Source organism: Ornithorhynchus anatinus, chromosome 2 (assembly GCF_004115215.2).
Source record: "Ornithorhynchus anatinus isolate Pmale09 chromosome 2, mOrnAna1.pri.v4, whole genome shotgun sequence".
Classification (NCBI taxonomy): Eukaryota; Metazoa; Chordata; class Mammalia; order Monotremata; family Ornithorhynchidae; genus Ornithorhynchus; species Ornithorhynchus anatinus.
The window spans coordinates 141,177,474-141,194,761 of record NC_041729.1 but is presented as its reverse complement, the minus strand read 5'-3'; the positions used below and the strand labels follow the sequence as shown (position 1 = coordinate 141,194,761).

Here is a 17,288-nt window from a genome sequence, read left to right as displayed (position 1 = left end):
TTCCTAGGTTCATGGGCATCCAGATGTTCTTCAAGGTCGGCGCTTTCCTGTCCTTCCTGTTCGTGTACTTCATCCTCCGAAGACAGGAGGATGGCACGGTCGAGGTCCCGCAGACCGGCCTCGGACCCAAGCAGGAGCCTCTGACCCCCATCTCCCAGAAGGGGCTGCTGGAATCCCACGCGTGATAGAGGGGTCAGAGGGCATCCCGGGGCGGACCCCCCATCAGCTGGGGTAGTAGGCGCCCTGGACCCGCCCGGGACAGACCTCGCCAACCTAGGGCTCACACCAAGATTCTATGCCTCCCCCACCCATCCTTGCCCAACCACCAGTGGGGAGGAGGACGGACCCTTGCGGGAAGTGGACTGGCTGTATGGCCTCGCCAGACAGAGCCTCCTTTCCGCCCCCACGCCCAACCCCAGCCCTGGCTGCACACCAGAAATGCCCTCCAGAGGCGAGGTCTGTGCCCTCCCGGACCTCAACCCGGCACCCCAGAATGAGCTGGGACGGGAGAAGCCTGGAGGAAGGATGAGCGGGGGCCACAGATGTGGGAGTGACACTATTGTTTCCCCACCGTTGTCTGGACTGGACTCCTGGACTCACTCACCCCAGGGGCTCTGGCCTGACCCGACGGCTTCTGGGAGGGGCTGGAAAGACTTTAAATTGGCTTTTTGGGAATTGTTAGCTCCTCGACGTGCCCCTCCCCACACTCTCCTCTCAGAATTTACGATGGTCACATTGGTACTTATCTCCCAAGTCACCCTAGGTCTCCGCTGGCTCAACTTGTGGCCTACTCTTGTCGCACGATTCCCCAGTCCCGAGGTACCCCATTTCTGGGAGCTAACGGAAGACTGGGGCCAGCGAACAGGACAAGGTCCATGAGGGACGTGAAGAAACAATCAGGAAAGAGAGAGAGCGACAGGTCGGCTGAGGGTGAACCATGGCAACCCTGCCCCGCCGTGGTGGGGGTCCCCGCAGGGCTCCACACAGATCCCAGATCCTAGATGCCCTGCTGCCTCGGCCCCGAACGAGACTTCACTTGTACGACGGTTGCAGCGGTCACGCTACGAGGTGGGTGGTTGTTGCCTCACTCCCAGTCCCCTGGAATTCCCCCACGCCCAAACTGAGTCCCCTGAGCATCTTCCCATCCCTGGAGAGGACCCCAACCCCAACCCACTGACGACACTAGAGACACCTGGGCAATGTCCATGCAGTGTCGGGGCCGGCACCGCTTGCAGCTTCCACTGGGTCTTGCCTTGCCAACCCCCATTCGTCAGGTGAAAAAGCTGAGGCTGGGGTGGGGGTTGAAGGGTGTCTCAGGACGTAGACCACGCTGCCTCTCTTTTCCTGGAGCGGCTGGGGCACTTACCATCTCCACTGGCCGGGCAGTGGAGAAAGTTCCCAGCAGCCTCTTCTGCAATGTGGCCCTGCCACACTCCGATATTAATTCAATTGCATTTATTGAATGCTTCCTGTGTGCAGAGCACTTTACTAAGCACTGGAGCATGGATTGTCTCTGTTGCCAAATTCCAAGCGCTTAGTACAGTGCTCTGCATATAATAAGCACTCAATGCCATTTGTCAGCTGTGTGACTGTGGGCAAGTCACTTAACTTCTTTGTGCCTCAGTTCCCTCATCTGTAAAATGGGGATTAAGACTGTGAGCCTCACGTGGGACAACCTGATTACTCTGTATCTACCCCAGCGCTTAGAACAGTAAGTTCTAGTAAGCACATAGTAAGCACTTAACAAATACTGAATGAACAATAAATGGACACATTCCCTGCCCACAACAAGCTTGAGCCCTAGATGCAGGCCCCCGTGGCAGAGATGGCCCCGACAGATGGTGGAGGGCCGACGACTCACATATAGCCTTCGGTACCCCCCGACTCTCTGGGGCAGTGGAGCGGGGAGGGAGAAGCAGAGCTCGGTGCCGCAACCCACTCCCTCTCCCCCTGCCAGGCTGGTCCTCAGACCGAGCGCTCAGGGCCACTGTGCCTTTCATCTCTACCACCACACCACTGGACTCTGTTCAAGGGGAGAACCAAATTGTCCTTTTTACAGTCCGGGGAAAGGCAAGCCAGCTGTCCTGACGGCGCCAGACCCCACGGCGGAGGGAGAGCTGCTGGCCAATTTGTGGCTCGCTGGCGGATGGGATTTTCAAATGGGCAGGCAAAGACTGGGGCCCGGGGCACTGGGGTGGGTGAGGCGGCCGGGGAGGACAGGCGAGGAGGGCCCGCTGCGGTCTCTGGATGGGTAGAGATGCCAAGAGTGTTGGGGACCGAGATTCTAGCTCCGAGTCCCACAGAACCCGAGGGAGATTTGTGTTTGGGGCTCTATTCAATTTTCTAGTCTGTATACCTGGTACTGGTGCAGCCTGGTTATCTTCAATGAGAGTATTCAGCGCAACAGCTGTTCGTGATTTAACCCGATCCTCAAACCCTCTCCCTTTAGCTTCAGCAAAATAGCATCGATCTTGTCCTATAAAGAGCGGAAAGCTGGTGTGCATCTGGTATCCTCCTGGGTCCCCCAGGGTGGGACCATGTTCCGAGGGAAGGGTGAGGACCCAGAACCCCCCGTTCTCTCAAGCGCGGCTATCGGCCCCGAAAGGGAGCGGGGCAGGACCCGGAACCCAACCGAGTCCCAAGCCTGCCGGGGGCTGTCGCCGAGGCCCAGAACTCCGGGGCTCTTTTCCGGAGGAATCTCGGGGCCTTCATCTGGGAACATCCTATCTGGAGAGTGGGAGGCCGGGAAGCTCGAGATGGTTCAGGATGGGGAAAACTAGGCTGACGCAGGCAGAGGAGAGGCTGAGCCCGGTCAGGGGAGCCTGGTCTGAACTGCCATTGCATGCACATGCACATGTATGTGTTTTGTGTGTCCTTTCTCCCGGTAACACAATGTCAGCTCCCAGAGGGCGGAGACCACATCCCCTCTTCCTCCCTCTGTCCTTCCCCCAGAGTCCAATAGTACTGTGCGTGTGTGTGTTTGTGTATGGGTGTGTGAGTATACAGATTCAAGTGTGGGAATGTCTATATATGTGTGTTTTGTGTGGGGAGGTGAGGAGTTCTGCTTTGGACATGTTTAGTTTGAGGTATTGGGGGATCATCCAAGTAGAGATGTCCTAAAGACATGAGGAAATATGAGACTGCAGAGAAGGAGAAAAGTCAGGGCTGGAGAGGTAGATCTAGGAACTGATCATTCAGTGGTATGAATTTACCGTGTGCAGATGGCAGAAGACAAGACAAGACAAGACAAAGAGTGCTGTAATCAGCGCTTGGTGGAGTAACATGCAATAGAGAAGGTAGATACAAACCTGGTCCTCATCAGGGAGGACAGGCACAGGGAATCAGCCAGATTCATTCATTCACTCAATCCTGTTTGTTGAGCACTTACTTTGTGCAGAGCACTGTACTAAGCACTTGGGAGAGTGCAAAAGAACAATAAACAAGATTAACATGAAACTTGAGGAGGTAGATTCCCCAAAGTGTCCATGTGTGGGTTCGTATATGCGTGTGTGTGTGTGTGTGTTGTCTCATTTCCGCAATCAGACTGCCAGCTCCTCTATGGACTATGACTTCTTTCTCCTTCCAGAGGCCCACAGTGGGTTAATTATGTCATTTGAAGGTGAGAGCACGAGACAGGATTGTGAGATGAGTGACCCCTGGAGACCTTCCTAGGAAATGGGGTGTATCTGGCCTCAGCAATGCTGACCCACACCGGGCAGGAACACCTCCTGCTCCTCCTCCTCCTCCTTTCTGGCCTATGCATGATGCCAACCCTGGCCTTGAGGAGCCCCCCAGTCTTCCCATCCGAGACAGAGCCCCTTGGCAAGCGATGACACCGAGGGAAGAACAATCCATAAGTTCTTTTTTGTTCTGTTACCACCTAGGACAGGGAAGTGGGGGAAACAGACAGTAGTTGCAGCAAGATGGAATTGGATTAGACCAGAGGAAGAACTCCCTGAGCCCCTCACATGACTGAATACCTGAATCCTTCATCATCCTTCCCCTTCCCCTCCACCCTCACAGGGGTGCAAATAAAATGTCATCAGACCCACCCTCTCCATCTTCCCCACGCCCCCCACCCCAACCATTACTTAGCTCACCTTTAAAACACCCCCCAACTCCTTATGGTGCTCCTTCAGGCTGCTCCCACCCTGCCTCTGTTGACCTCTAAATACCCTGAGGTCCCTGCCAGAGAATAAGTCAATCCAATCGTATTTGTTGAATGCTGCATGTGTAGCGCCGTCCTAAATGCTGGGGAGTCCGGGACTGGATGATCCGGGGGCTGATCCAGGGTGGCATTGCCCACGGCCTGACCTAGGATGGTGTTACAAAGGACTCCTCTTGCTGGGCAATCACACCAGGGGGGTAGAAGGGAGACTTCTAGGCCCTGGAGAGTTGGGAAGCAGGGAACCACTCTGTTATGTAACCCAGATTAAGGCTGCCCTGTAGTACATGCAGGCCCCAAGTCTCACAGGGGGCAGAGTAGGGGTCCTGATGCCAGCAGGCCATTGATGGTAGGGCGGGCATGAGGGGCCAGTGAAGGGTGGCATTCTCTTTCAGTTTCTGGGTTTAAACTATCAGGAGACACTGTAGTTTGACAGGCAGAAGATTCTGCTTCACATCCGTGGCATTAGATACAGGAGTGGATGAGTGAGGCAGTGAGGCCGGGAGGTCTCCATCGTCGGGGTCTGAAGGACTGACGACTCTACCTGTCTGGGCCAGGGGAGGGTCATTTCTGCCTGGAGGCAGGGGGATGACTGGATGACTCCGATCTCTCACCCTGCCCAGTCCTAGCTATGTTGTGCTGTGGGCCGTGGGGGTCGGTGAAATCAGAAGTACCCGCTGCCAGGGGTAGTGTCTCTGGATGTTGGTGGTGAAGCTAAATCATTCCAGCCCCCTCCCCCACAGCTAAGCTGCAAAGGAAATGAGGCCTTCAGCCTCTCCTGGACCACAGCCACTGGAGTCTGTGGCCAAGGGTGGATCAAAGCCTCTGCCCAGCTGTCCCTCCAGCCCTACGGACCCCAGGCTGAGGGCACAGCAGTCTCCCTGATTGAGTTTTCCCTCTTGTGCCTCCTGCCCTGCCACATCACCCTCCCACTTCTGCCTTTTAGGGCCAAGTAAGGCCAAGCCTCCTTCCCCCTGAGCTTCTGGGAATTTCCCAGGAGTCCTGGCTCTGAACAATCCCCAAGGGAAGAGTTAAAGCTCTCCCTGTCTGGACAGGTCAAATACACGGAGAATTGGCCACATGGTACTGCTGGGAAACAGTTCCGATACCACTTTGAACCCGACCCCCGTGGGCCTGTCCCAGCCAGCAACCAGTGAAGGTGAAATCCAGGATGATTGCAACAAAGGGGACCCAGATGTCTAGACTCCACTAAACTGCACCTCAGCCGGTGTCCAGGATGACCTTCCATCTAATGACACCCTATCCCTGAATGGCCCTGACCTGTGGCTGTGAAGGGATGGATCGGGGAGGGAAGACTGCGTGTGGAGAGAAGATGGCTGCCTGGTCTGGGAATGGCAACAAGGATGCTATTCCCCCAAGGGGCAAGGACCGTGTCTAATTCCTCCCTGTGTATTTTTTCTTGGTGCTTCGTACAGTGCTTTGCATTCAGTAAATGCTTAATAAATACTGTTACTACTATCATGCTCCAGAAGCCACAGACAGCAGGAGTGTTAACATTCAGGCACCTCTTCCCCAGTGGATATAATAATGTTGGTATTTGTTAAGTCCTTACTAGGTGCCGAGCACTGTTCTAAGCGCAGGGGGAGATACAGGGTAATCAGATTGTCCCACGTGGGGCTCACACACTTTTAATCCCCATTTTACAGAAGAGGGAACTGAGGCACAGAGAAGTTAAGTGACTTGCCCACAGTCACAGAGCTAAGTAGCAGAGCCGGGAGTTGAACTCATGACCTCTGACTCCAAAGCCCAGGCTCTTTCCACTGAGCCACGCTGCTTCTCGATATGCCAAGAACCACCATGGAAATAATAATTATAATAATAATAATGGTATTTGTTAAGGGCATTCTATGTGCCAAGCACTGTACTAAGCGCAGGGGTATGTATAAGATAATCAGGTCTCACATGGGGGTCACAGTCTAAGTAGGAAGGAGAATAGATTTTGAATCCTCATTTTGCAGATGATGGAACTGAGGCACAGAGAAGTGAAGTGACTTGCCCAAGGTCACACAGGAGGTAAGTTGCAGAATCAGGATTAGAACTCAAGTCCTCTGACTCCCCGGACATGCCTGATGGGACCGTTGGAACTTCTTAAGCACTTACTCTGTGCCGGGCACTGTTCTAAGTACTGGGGTAGATAAAAGTTAATCAAGTTGGACAGAGTCCCTGTCCCACATGGGGCTCCCAGTCTTAATCCTCATTTTACAGATGAGGTAACTGAGACACAGAGAAGTTAAATGACTTGCCCAATGTCACACAGCGGACAAGTTGGGAGCTGGGATTAGAACCCAGGTCTTTCTTACTCCCAGGCTCTTGGTCTATCCACTAGGCTAAGCTGCTCAGGCCAGCTCCTGAACTCTGGAGTGATCAGCACTCACGGACACATTGGCCCATTCAGATATGAATCTTAGAATCCCAGAGCTATGAGAGGTCACTGGGTCCAACCCCCTGCCTCCAGGCGGGTTCTCCCCCATAGTTCAAAAGGCAGAGGTGCCCATCTCAGTGGAATTTGTCCTGTTTCTTTAAGGCAGAAAAATATCCCTCTACATCCTCTCCCACAATTGATTCTGCAGCAGAAACATCACACATCCAGAGGTGAGAGGAACAGCGAGTTTCCTGCTAATGGATTTTCCCTCTAATTGTCCCCAGGCCCAGCAGGAGCCAGAATAAGTGTTCTCTTTCATGGTTGGGAATGGGTGCAAAGAGGAGGCATCCTCCATACCAGAGTCCCACAGAGACCTACTTTTTCAACCTTGGCTCCAAGGAGAGAGCTGAAATTGTTGGACAGGGGAAATACAGCTCCTCCCAGCCCTGGAATCTGTCCCCAACCTGGGCAGAGCCAATGAGAGCAATAGCCAACTTGGACATTGGGAGAGGGCCCGGAGGGAAGAGAGGCCATGACCCCACTCCTCAAGAGACTGGCAGTCTAGTGGGGAAGACAGGACACACACACACACAGACACACACAGCCCTGACCCCTGAGCTCCAACCTTCGACTAAGGTGGTACTGAAGCTGATAAGGACACAGACACGCGGGAATCGCTGCAGCGTCCCAGAGATTTCCTGGTGGACACCCTTCCTTTGCACACTGCTGGCACCAGGTCCTGACAAGGGGGTGCGGATGGTTCAGGGTAAAACCTTCCCTAGAGAAGCAAACCATCTCGCTGCCCGGTCTGCTTCCTCCCAGACCTAAACTGAAGTTCTAGCACAGTCCCCTCGTTCAGTCCCTTTCGCCAGCCTCCAAGACCAGGCTGAGCAAGGGAGCAGGGGAGCAACAGTGCGTGGCCCATAGTAAGCTTAACAAATGCCATTATTCATTATTATTATTAATAATAATAAAAGGGACCAGCCGCCTTTGCGCATGAGCCCTGACGGCAACGCTTTTCTTTGCAGGAATCCCCCTGTCTCAGATCGACCTCCCAACTGAACGGTAGCTCGCCGGTGCCCTGCCACCTGGCGGCCACCGTGGGAATTACCGGGAATGCCTGGTGGATGAACGGGTGGATAGAGACCTGGGTTCAATAAATGATAATAATGATGGCACTTGTTAAACGCTTACTATGTGCCCAGCACTGTTCTAAGCACTGGAGAGGATACAGGTTGATCGGGTTGTCCCACGTGGGGCTCACAGTTTTAATCCCCATTTTACAGATGAGGTAACCGAGGCACAGAGAAGTTGACTCGCCCAAAGTTACACAGGTGACAAGCGGCAGAGCGGTATTTGAACCCATGACTCATTCAATTCAATAGTATTTATTGAGCGCTTACTATGTGCAGAGCACTGTACTAAGCGCTTGACTCCTCACTCCCCAGCCCATGCTGTTTCCACTGAGCCACGCTGTTCAAATCAGTCATTCAATCGTTTTTATTGAGCACTTACTGTGTGCAGAGCACTGTACTTGGCGCTCGGGAAAGTGTAATCTAGCAATAAATATTAATAATAATGTTGGTATTTGTTAAGCGCTTACTATGTGCGGAGCACTGTTCTAAGCACTGGGGTAGATACAGGGTAATAAGGTTAACCCACGTGGGGCTTACAGTGTTCATCCTTGGCTCAGTGGAAAGAGCCTGGGCTTCGGAGTCGGGTCATGAGTTCGATTCCCTGCTCTGCCACTTGTCAGCTGTGTGGCTGTAGGCAAGTCACTTAACTTCTCTGTGCCTCAGTTACTTCATCTGTAAAATGGGGATTAAGACTGTGAGCCCCACGTGGGACAACCTGATTAACCTGTCTCTCTCCCAGCATTTAGAACAGTGTTCTGCACATAGTAAGCGCTTAACAAATACCATTTTAAAGATGAGGTAACTGAGGCCCAGAGTAGTGAAGTGACTTTCCCACAGTCATACAGCTGACAAGTGGCAGAGTCGGAATTCGAACCCATGACCTCTGACTCCCAAGCCCGGGCTCTTTCCACTGAGCCACGCTGCTTCGACACACACCCTGCCCATAAAGGACTTACAGTGTAGGGGGAGATAATGCCAGCTTTGCCACCTGCCTGCCATGTGACCTTGGGCAAGCTACTTCTCTGTGTTTCAGTTTCCTCATCTGTCAAATGGGGATTCATTTTCTGTTCTTTCTCCCTGCCCCCACTGTGGGACAGAGATCCGATTATATCGTATCATCTTCATCAGTGGTATTTATTGAGCACTTAATGTGGGCAGACCACTGTACTAAGCACTTGGGAGAGTACAATAATAATAATAATAATAATGGCGGTATTTGTTAAGCACTTACTATGTGCAAAGCACTGTTCTAAGCGCTGGGGGGGATACAAAGTGATCAGGTTGCCCCACGTGGGGCTCACAGTTTTTTATCCCCATTTTACAGATGAGGTAACTGAGGCACAGAGAAGTTAGATGACTTGCCCAAAGTCACACAGCTGGCAAGTGGTGGGGCCCTAGGAACTGCTCTCACCTCGGGGTCCCCTCGACGGCTTGGGACCCCTTCAAGAGATTTTATGCCCCCAACCCCCTTCCCCGCCCCCACCTTCCCCGACTACTGGGGGAAGCAGCGTTTCTTGGTGGAAAGAGCCCGGGTTTGGGAGTCAGAGGGCATGGGTTCTAATCCCGGCGCCCCCACTTGTCTGCTGTGTGGCCTTGGGAAAGCCACTTCGCTTCTCTGTGCCTCCGTTACCTATAAAACGAGGATTAAGACGGTGAGTCCCATGTGGGACAACCTGATGACTTGTATCTACCCCTGCGCTTAGACCAGCGCTTGGCACATAGTAAGCGCTTAATAAATACCATCATTATTAGTACTGGGTGGACCATTTAACCGCCTTCCAGGTCCGAAGCCAGATGAGCGATGAGCGTGGGAGGTTAGGTGCGTGCATGCGGGTCCAAGCGTGTGCATAGGTGCCCCCCTGTGCACCCTGCTCTAAGGTGGAGCAGGCCTTAGGCCTGGACCTCCCCTCCCTCACCGGGCCCCAGCGTGGCCCGGCAGCAACCCCACCCCCCGGATGCCCACCTCCCCCACCTCCTCATCCTCCGGATGGCATCTCCTCCCAGGAAAGCCACAGCGCAAGCCCCGTTCCCTCTTAAGTGCTATCGAGCCGTTAAAAATAGCTACCAGGCGGGCCCTGGGGGCAGGGGCAGGGACCGGGGAAATGGGCACAGGAAAGTCCGGTTCCGGAGAGTCGTGGGCACACCCCCCCCCACCCCCCCCCACACACACCGGGTCTTATTCCGAGGGTCTTGGCTCCCCTCCCTGCCTCAGAAGAGCCCTCGGGGTTGACTGGTTCTTGCAGCCCCAGGTATCGAACCGGTGCCAACCGGCTCCGCCACTTGTCAGCTGTGTGACTTTGGGGAAGTCACTTAACTTCTCTGGGCCTCAGATACCTCGTCTGTAAAATGGGGGTTAAAACCGTGAGCCCCACATGGGACAAACTGATCACCTTGTATCTCCCCACTCCGTTGCTTAGAACAGTGCTTTGCACATAGTAAGCGCTGAACAAATGTCATTCTTCTTCTTATTATTGTTATTCAGGACTGCAGAGAGGGACAGCGGGATGGAGGACGAGGGAAGCGAGGGAGGCTACCGACCGGCTCCCTGCAGGACAGGGGCGGAGGCGGGTTCTGGATAAGGAGAAATAAGGGGAGAAAAATTGGGGGGATCCTGAGAGTTTGGGGAGAAGACAGCATCCCACGTCCCCAGGGAAAAGCAGCATGGCCTAGTGGCAAAAGCCCGGAGTCAGAGGACGTGAGTTCTAATCCCGGGTCCGTCACTTCTCTGCCGTGTGACCTCGGGCAAGTCACTTTGCTTCTCTGTGCCTCAGTTGTCTGTAAAATGGGGATGAAGATGGTGAGCCCCACTTGGCACAACCTGATGACCTTGTATCCCCCCCACTCCCAGTGCTTAGAACGGTGCTTGGCACGTAGTAAGCGTTTAACAAATATCCCCATCATCATTAATGATAAATAATAATGTTGGTATTTATAATTATTGTTATTGACAGGATGGGAAAAGGGGTCCAGGCTAGGGATGGTCCGGATGGCGTCGTCCTCTTCCCGGGATAGAAAGAATCGGATCAAATCCTGCCTTGGAGAGTTGGCATTTGTCCGCCCGTGGGTAGGGGGCTGGATGGCGTGACCCCAGTTTGGGGGCTCAAAGAGAGAGGGACAGAGACCGGAGAGAGACCGGAGAAAGGAAGAGGAGAGTCTGTGTCCAGGTGCGCACGCCAACCCACTAATAATAATAATAATAATAATAATAATAATGGGATTTGTTAAGCGCTTACCATGTGCCAAGCACTGTTCCAATCGCTAGGGGTGATACAAGGCAATGAGGTTGGCCCACGTGAGGCTCACAGCTGTGTGACTTTGGGCAAGTCACTTAACTTCTCTGGGCCTCAGTTACCTCATCTGTAAAATGGGGATTAAGACTGTGAGCTCCGCGTGGGACGATGTGATGACCTTGTATCTACCCCAGCGCTTAGAACGGTGCTTGGCACATAATAAGCGCTTAACAAATACCAACATTATTATTAATTCCCATTTTACAGATGAGGGAACTGAGGCACAGAGAAGTCAAGCGACTTGCCCAAAGTCACCCATCTGACAAGTGGCAGAGTTGGGACCGGGATCTTTCTACTAAGCCACGCTGCTTCTCCAGCTACATGGGGTGGGGGAAGGGAGAGGGGAGAGGACGGGACAATAATAATAATAAGGATAAAGGTATTTGTTAAGCGCTTACTATGTGTCAAGCACTGTTTTAAACGCTGGGGAAGATACAGGGTAATGAGGTTGTCCCACGTGGGGCTCACAGTCTTAATCCCCATTTTAGAGATGAAGGAATTGAGGCACGGAGAAGGGAAGCGACTTGCCCTAGGTCACCCAGATGACGAGTGGCAGAGGCAGGATCGGGATCTTTTCACTAAGCCACGCTGCTTCTCTAGATGGGTGGGGTGGGAGGGGAGAGGAAGGGACCATCATAATAATAATGAGAACTGCAGTGTGGCTCAGTGGAAAGAGCCCGGGTTTAGGAGTCAGAGGTCTTGGGTTCTAATCCCAGCTCCGCCACCTGTCAGCTGTGTGACTTTGGGCAAGTCACTTCACTTCTCCGTGCCTCAGTTACCTCATCTGTAAAATGGGAATTAAAACTATGAGCCTCACGTGGGACAACCTGATCACCTTGTATCCTCCCCAGCGCTTAGAACAGTGTTTTGCACATAATAAGCGCTTAATAAATCCCATCATTTCTCCCCCGATTAGACCGTAAGCCCGTCATTGAGCTCATTCAATCATATTTATTGAGCGCTTACTATGTGCAGAGCACTGTACTAAGCGCTTGGAATGGGCAATTCGGCAACAGATAGAGACAGTCCCCGCCCAATGACGGGCTCACAGTCTGATCGGGGGAGACAGACGGCAGAGCAAAACAGAACAAAACAAAAACAAGGCATTATCACGATGAATAGAATCAAGGGGATGTACACCTCATTAACAAAATAAATAGGGTAATAAATAGCATATACAAATGAGCACAGTGCTGAGGGGAGGGGAAGGGAGAAGAGCAGAGGGTGGGGAGCGAGGGGAGGGGGAGCAGAGGGAAAGGGGGGGCTCAGTGTGGGAAGGCCTCCTGGAGGAGGTGAGCGCTCAGTAGGGCTTTGAAAAGGGGAAGAGAGTTAGTTTGGCGGAGGTGAGGAGGGAGGGCGTTCCGGGACAGCGGGTGGACGTGGCCCAGGAATCGACGGCGGGATGGGCGAGAACGGGGGACGGTGAGGAGGTGGGCGGCAGAGGAGCGGAGCGTGCGGGGTGGGCGGTGGAAAGAGAGAAGGGAGGAGAGGTAGGAAGGGGCAAGGGGATGGACAGCTTTGAAGTCAAGAGTGAGAAGTTTTTTGTTTCGTGCGAAGGTTGATAGGCAACCACTGGAGGGTTTTGAGGAGGGGAGTGACACGCTGTTAAGCGCTTACTATGTGCCAAGCACCGTTCTAAGCGCTGGGGGAGATACAAGGCAACGAGGTTGCCCCGCGTGGGGCTCACAGTTTTAATCCCCATTTTAGAGAGGAGGGAACTGAGGCACAGAGAAGTGAAGCGACCTGCCCCAAGTCAACCGGCTGACAAGTGGCAGAGGCGGGATCGGGATCTTTCCACTAAGCCACGCTGCTTCTCTAGATGAGGGGGGCAATGGGAGGGAGGACGGGAGAGAGAGGACGGGACCATCATAATAACGATAATAATAATGATAATGGTATTTGTTAAGCGCTTACTATGTGCCAAGCACCGTTCTAAGCGCTAGAACCAGCTGGGGTCAGGGATCGGGGGTAATGATAATAATGTTGGTATTTGTTAAGCGCTTACTATGTGCCGAGCACTGTTCTAAGCGCTGGGGTAGACACAGGGGAATCAGGTTATCCCACGTGGGGGGGGGGGTCACAGTCTTCATCCCCATTTTACAGATGAGGGAACTGAGGCACCGAGAAGTGAAGTGCCTTGCCCACAGTCACACAGCTGGCAAGTGGCCGAGCCGGGATTCGAACCCATGCCCTCTGACTCCAAAGCCCGGGCTCTTTCCACTGAGCCACACTGCTTCTCTAGGTAGGGGGAGGTAGGGGCTAGGGGGAGGTGTTTTGAGCGAGAGAGAAAGGATCCCTCGATGGGACGGGCGCTGGGTTCAAAGGCTTAGAATCGAATCCCGGAATCCTCCGGGACCGGGTTGGAACCCGGGGGGCGGGGGGATGAGATGGGAGGGAGATGGGATGGGATGGGACAGTGGGGAGATGGGATGGGGGGCGATGGGATGGGGGATGGGATGGGTTGGAGGGAGATGAGGTGAGGGAGATGAGATGGGGGATGGATGGGATTGGTTGGGAGGGGGAGATGGAATGGGGGGATGGGATGGAATGGGGGGATATGAGATGGGGAATGGGATGGGGGAGATGGGATGGGGGAATGGGATGGGGGAATGGGATGGGGGGAGATAGGATGGGGGATGGGATGGGGGGGAGATGGGTTGGGGGATGGGATGAGGGGAGATGGGATGGGGGGATGGGATGGGATGGGGGAGATGGGATGGGGGAAAATGGGATGGGGGATGGGATGGGGGGGACATGGGATGGGGGGGAGTCGGGATGGGGGGAGGAGGCGGGGCCTACCGACGAGGGGCGGGACCGGGCCGACAGTGAGTTCCCGGTCCCCGGTCCGGCCGGGACCAGACGCGACGGCGGAGAGTGGGGGAGATCCCCCCCGGTCTCCGGGTTTTTCTCCGGCCCCTTCCAGCCGCCGATCCCCCGACCCCCCGGACCCCCGGGCCCGGCACCGCCCCGCCCCCCTGCGGCCTCGGCCATGGCCGGGAGCGGGAAGGGAGTCCGGGCGGGAGTCCGGACAGTCCCCAGGCGCGGGGGGTCTCCTCCGCCGTGGTCGCTGCTGTGTCTGCTGTGTCTGCTGGTCCCGCCGGCCGGTCCCTGTCCCTTCCGGGGCTTCTGCGTGGGGACCCCCGGCCGGCTCCGCTGCAGCCCCGCCACCCTGCGGGGGCCGCCCCCGGCCCTGCCCCCGGACGCCCGCAACCTCACCATCGTGGGCGGGAACCTAAGCGTGCTGCACCGCGCCTTCTTCGCCTCGACGTCCCCCCCGGCTCCGGCCCTGCCCCTCCTGCGGACCCTGCGGCTGACCCACGACCTCATCGAGGCGGTGGAGGACGGGGCCTTCCTGGGCCTGCCCTCCCTGGCCACGCTGGACCTCAGCCACAACCCGTTGCGCACCCTGGCCTCGGGGGCCTTCGGGGAGCTCCCGGCCCTGCGCTCCCTGCATCTCAGCCGCGCCCTGCACCGCGGCGGGCCGGAGCTGGCCGGACAGCTGGACGACGCCCTGCGGCCCCTGAGCCGTCTGCGCCGGCTGGACCTGGCGCAGAACGGACTGGCCCGCCTGCCCCCGGCCGCCCTGCGCCTGCAGAGGCTGGAGAGGCTGGACGCTCGGGCCAACGCCCTGCCGGGGCTGGACGCCGTGGAGCTGGAGCTGCTGCGGGCCCGGGACGGGGCCGGCGGGGAGCCCGGGGTCCGGGCGTCGAGGGACGAGGTGTCACCGCCGGGCGGGAGGCCGCCGCTCACCCTGGTGCTGGCCGCCAACCCGCTGCGCTGCGACTGCCGCACGAGGGCGCTGCTGGCCTGGCTCCGCCGCGCCCCCTGGCGGGTGCCCGACGCCTCGGCGCTGCGCTGCGCCGCCCCGCGGGCGCTCAGTGGCGCCGCCCTGCTGGCCCTGCCGGACGGACGCCTGAGCTGCCCGGACGAGGGCGCCCCCGAGAGGGAGGACCGAGACCCGGAGGTCGGAGACGGGGAGGCCCGAGGCCCGGAGGCCGAAGACGACCTGGAGGCCGAAGACCTCGAGGCCCGACAGCTGGAGGCCTATGACCCGGAGGCCCAAGAGCTCAAGGTCCGAGACCCGGAGGCCCAAGAGTTGGAGGCCTATGACCCGGAGGCCCAAGAGCTCAAGGTCCGAGACCCGGAGGACGAAGACCCGGAGGCCCAAGACCTGAAGGCCCTAGAGCTCAAGGTCCGAGACCTGGAGGACCAAGACCTGGAGGTCCAAGATCCGGAGGCCCAAGAGCTCAAGGTCCGAGACCTGGAGGACGAAGACCTGGAGGCCCAAGACCCGGAGGCCCAAGACCCGAAGGCCCAAGGGCTCAAGGTCCAAGACGGGGAGGACGAAGACCTGGAGGCCCAAGACCTAGAGTCCCAAAACCTGAAGGCCCAAGACCCGGAGGCCCAAGACCTGAAGGCCCAAGACCCGGAGGCCCATGACCCGGAGGCCCATGACCCGGAGGCCCAAGACCTGGAGGCCTCCTACGTCTTCTTCGGCCTCGTCCTGGCCCTCATCGGCGGCGTCTTCATGCTCGTGCTCTACCTCAACCGCCGCGGCCTGCAGCGCTGGCTGGCCACCGTCCGGGCCGCCTGCAGGGACCAGATGGAGGGCTACCACTACCGCTACGGGCAGGACGGAGAGCCCGGCCGGCCCTAGCCCGCACACGCTCTCCGCCCTCCCAACGGCCTCAAACTAGAAGCTTAGTGATAACAGTGGTATTGGTCGAGCGCTCACCATGTGCCGAGCACTCTTCTAAGCGCTGGGGTAGATACGAGGTAACGATTCTAACCACTATCATTATTATTATCATTATGGTATTTGTTAAGGGCTTACTATGTGCTGAGCACTGTTCTAAGCACTGGAGTAGATAGGAGGTAACAATCCTAACCATTATCATTATTATTATCATTATGGTATTTGTTAAGTGCTTACTATATGAAGAGCACTGTTCTAAGCGCTGGGGTAGATAGGAGGTAACAATCCTAACCACTATCATAATTATTATTATTATGGTATTTGTTAAGCGCTTACTATGTGCCAAGCACTGCTGTAAGCGCTGGGGCAGATACAAGGTAATGAACATAACAACTATCATTGTTATTATTATTATTATTATGGTATTTGTTAAGCGCTTATTATGTGTCAAGCACTGCTCTAAGTGCTGGGGTAGATACAAGGTAACAATCATAATAATAATGATTGTACTAAGGCACTTACTATGCAAAAAACACCATTCTAGGTGCTGGGGTAGAAAGAAGGTCATCAGGTTGTCCCACGTGGAGCTCACAGTCTTTAATCCCAATTTTAAAATGAGGTTACTGAGGCACAGAGAAGTGAAGTGACTTGCCTAAAGTCACATAGCTGATAAGTGGCAGAGCCGGGATTGGAACCCATGACCTCTGATATGAGCTTATCAGGTTGTCTCATGTGGGGCTCACAGTCTTCATCCCCATTCATTCAGTTGTATTTATTGAGTGCTTACTGTGTGCAGAGCACTGTACCAAGCGCTTGGAAGGTACAATTCAGCAATAAAGAGAGACAATCCCTGCCCACTCCGGGCTTACAGATGAGGTAACTGAGGAATAGAGAAGTGAAGTGGCTTACCCAAGTTCACACACAGCAGACAAGTGGCAGAGCCGGGATGAGAACCCAAGTCCTCTGGCCCCCAACCGGGGCTTTTGCCACTAAGCCACGTAGCTTCTCTCTGGACAGACCCCGATGGACTGACCCCCCCCCCCCGTAAAAAAAAAAAAAGGACCTGAGAGCTCGGGGGGCTGAGGAAAGGCGGGGAGGAGAGTCTCACTGTTGGACCTCTCCCCCACTCTGGTCTTCCCCGCCCTCCCCCCCGGACCCTTCACCCTCTCCCCTATCTCTCCCACTGTCTGGATGTCATTGCGGGAGAACAGAAGCCAGGGAGGGAGGGAGGGGGTCTGGTCCCTTCGGAGGACCGCGCTGGAGCTTCAGCAGGAAGGATCTAGGCCCAACCCAAGGAAGAACTGCCGTCAGTTCAGTTCTCGCTGAAGCACGAGAGCGGGAGAAGGAAGGGAGGGGGATCGATCCAATGCTTAGAACAGTACCCAGAGCTTAGAACAGTACTTGGCACATAGTAAGCGCTTAACAAATACCATTATTATTATTATTATTATTATCCTTGATCCTCCAAATTGATAAGTGCAGGCCTGGCTGGAGAGCGGGGCCTGCACAAGATGACCCCTCGTCTAGGCCGGGCCCCCGACAACCCCCTTTCCTGCCTGGCTGAGGGGTCGCGAGGGGTCGCGATTGGTCTTGCTGCGAAAGGTTGTAGATTAGGTCT

At 55.4% G+C, this 17,288-nt stretch overlaps 2 protein-coding genes across 2 annotated transcripts in view; both read left to right on the top strand.

Moving 5' to 3' along the window:
* SLCO2B1 (solute carrier organic anion transporter family member 2B1) overlaps positions 1-1,515 on the top strand; it is a 30,817-nt gene extending 29,302 nt beyond the window's left edge. The window contains exon 15 of the mRNA XM_029058508.1: positions 8-1,515. Coding sequence (XP_028914341.1) covers positions 8-185 — 178 coding nt within the window. The 3' untranslated portion in view covers positions 186-1,515. The remainder of the gene's footprint in view (positions 1-7) is intronic.
* Positions 938-15,679, top strand: TPBGL (trophoblast glycoprotein like). The gene is given in 4 exon segments (XM_029047187.1): positions 938-1,068; positions 2,450-2,507; positions 13,898-14,938; positions 15,437-15,679. Coding segments are annotated over 4 exon segments (1,473 nt in total).
* The last annotated feature ends 1,609 nt before the right edge of the window (positions 15,680-17,288 follow it).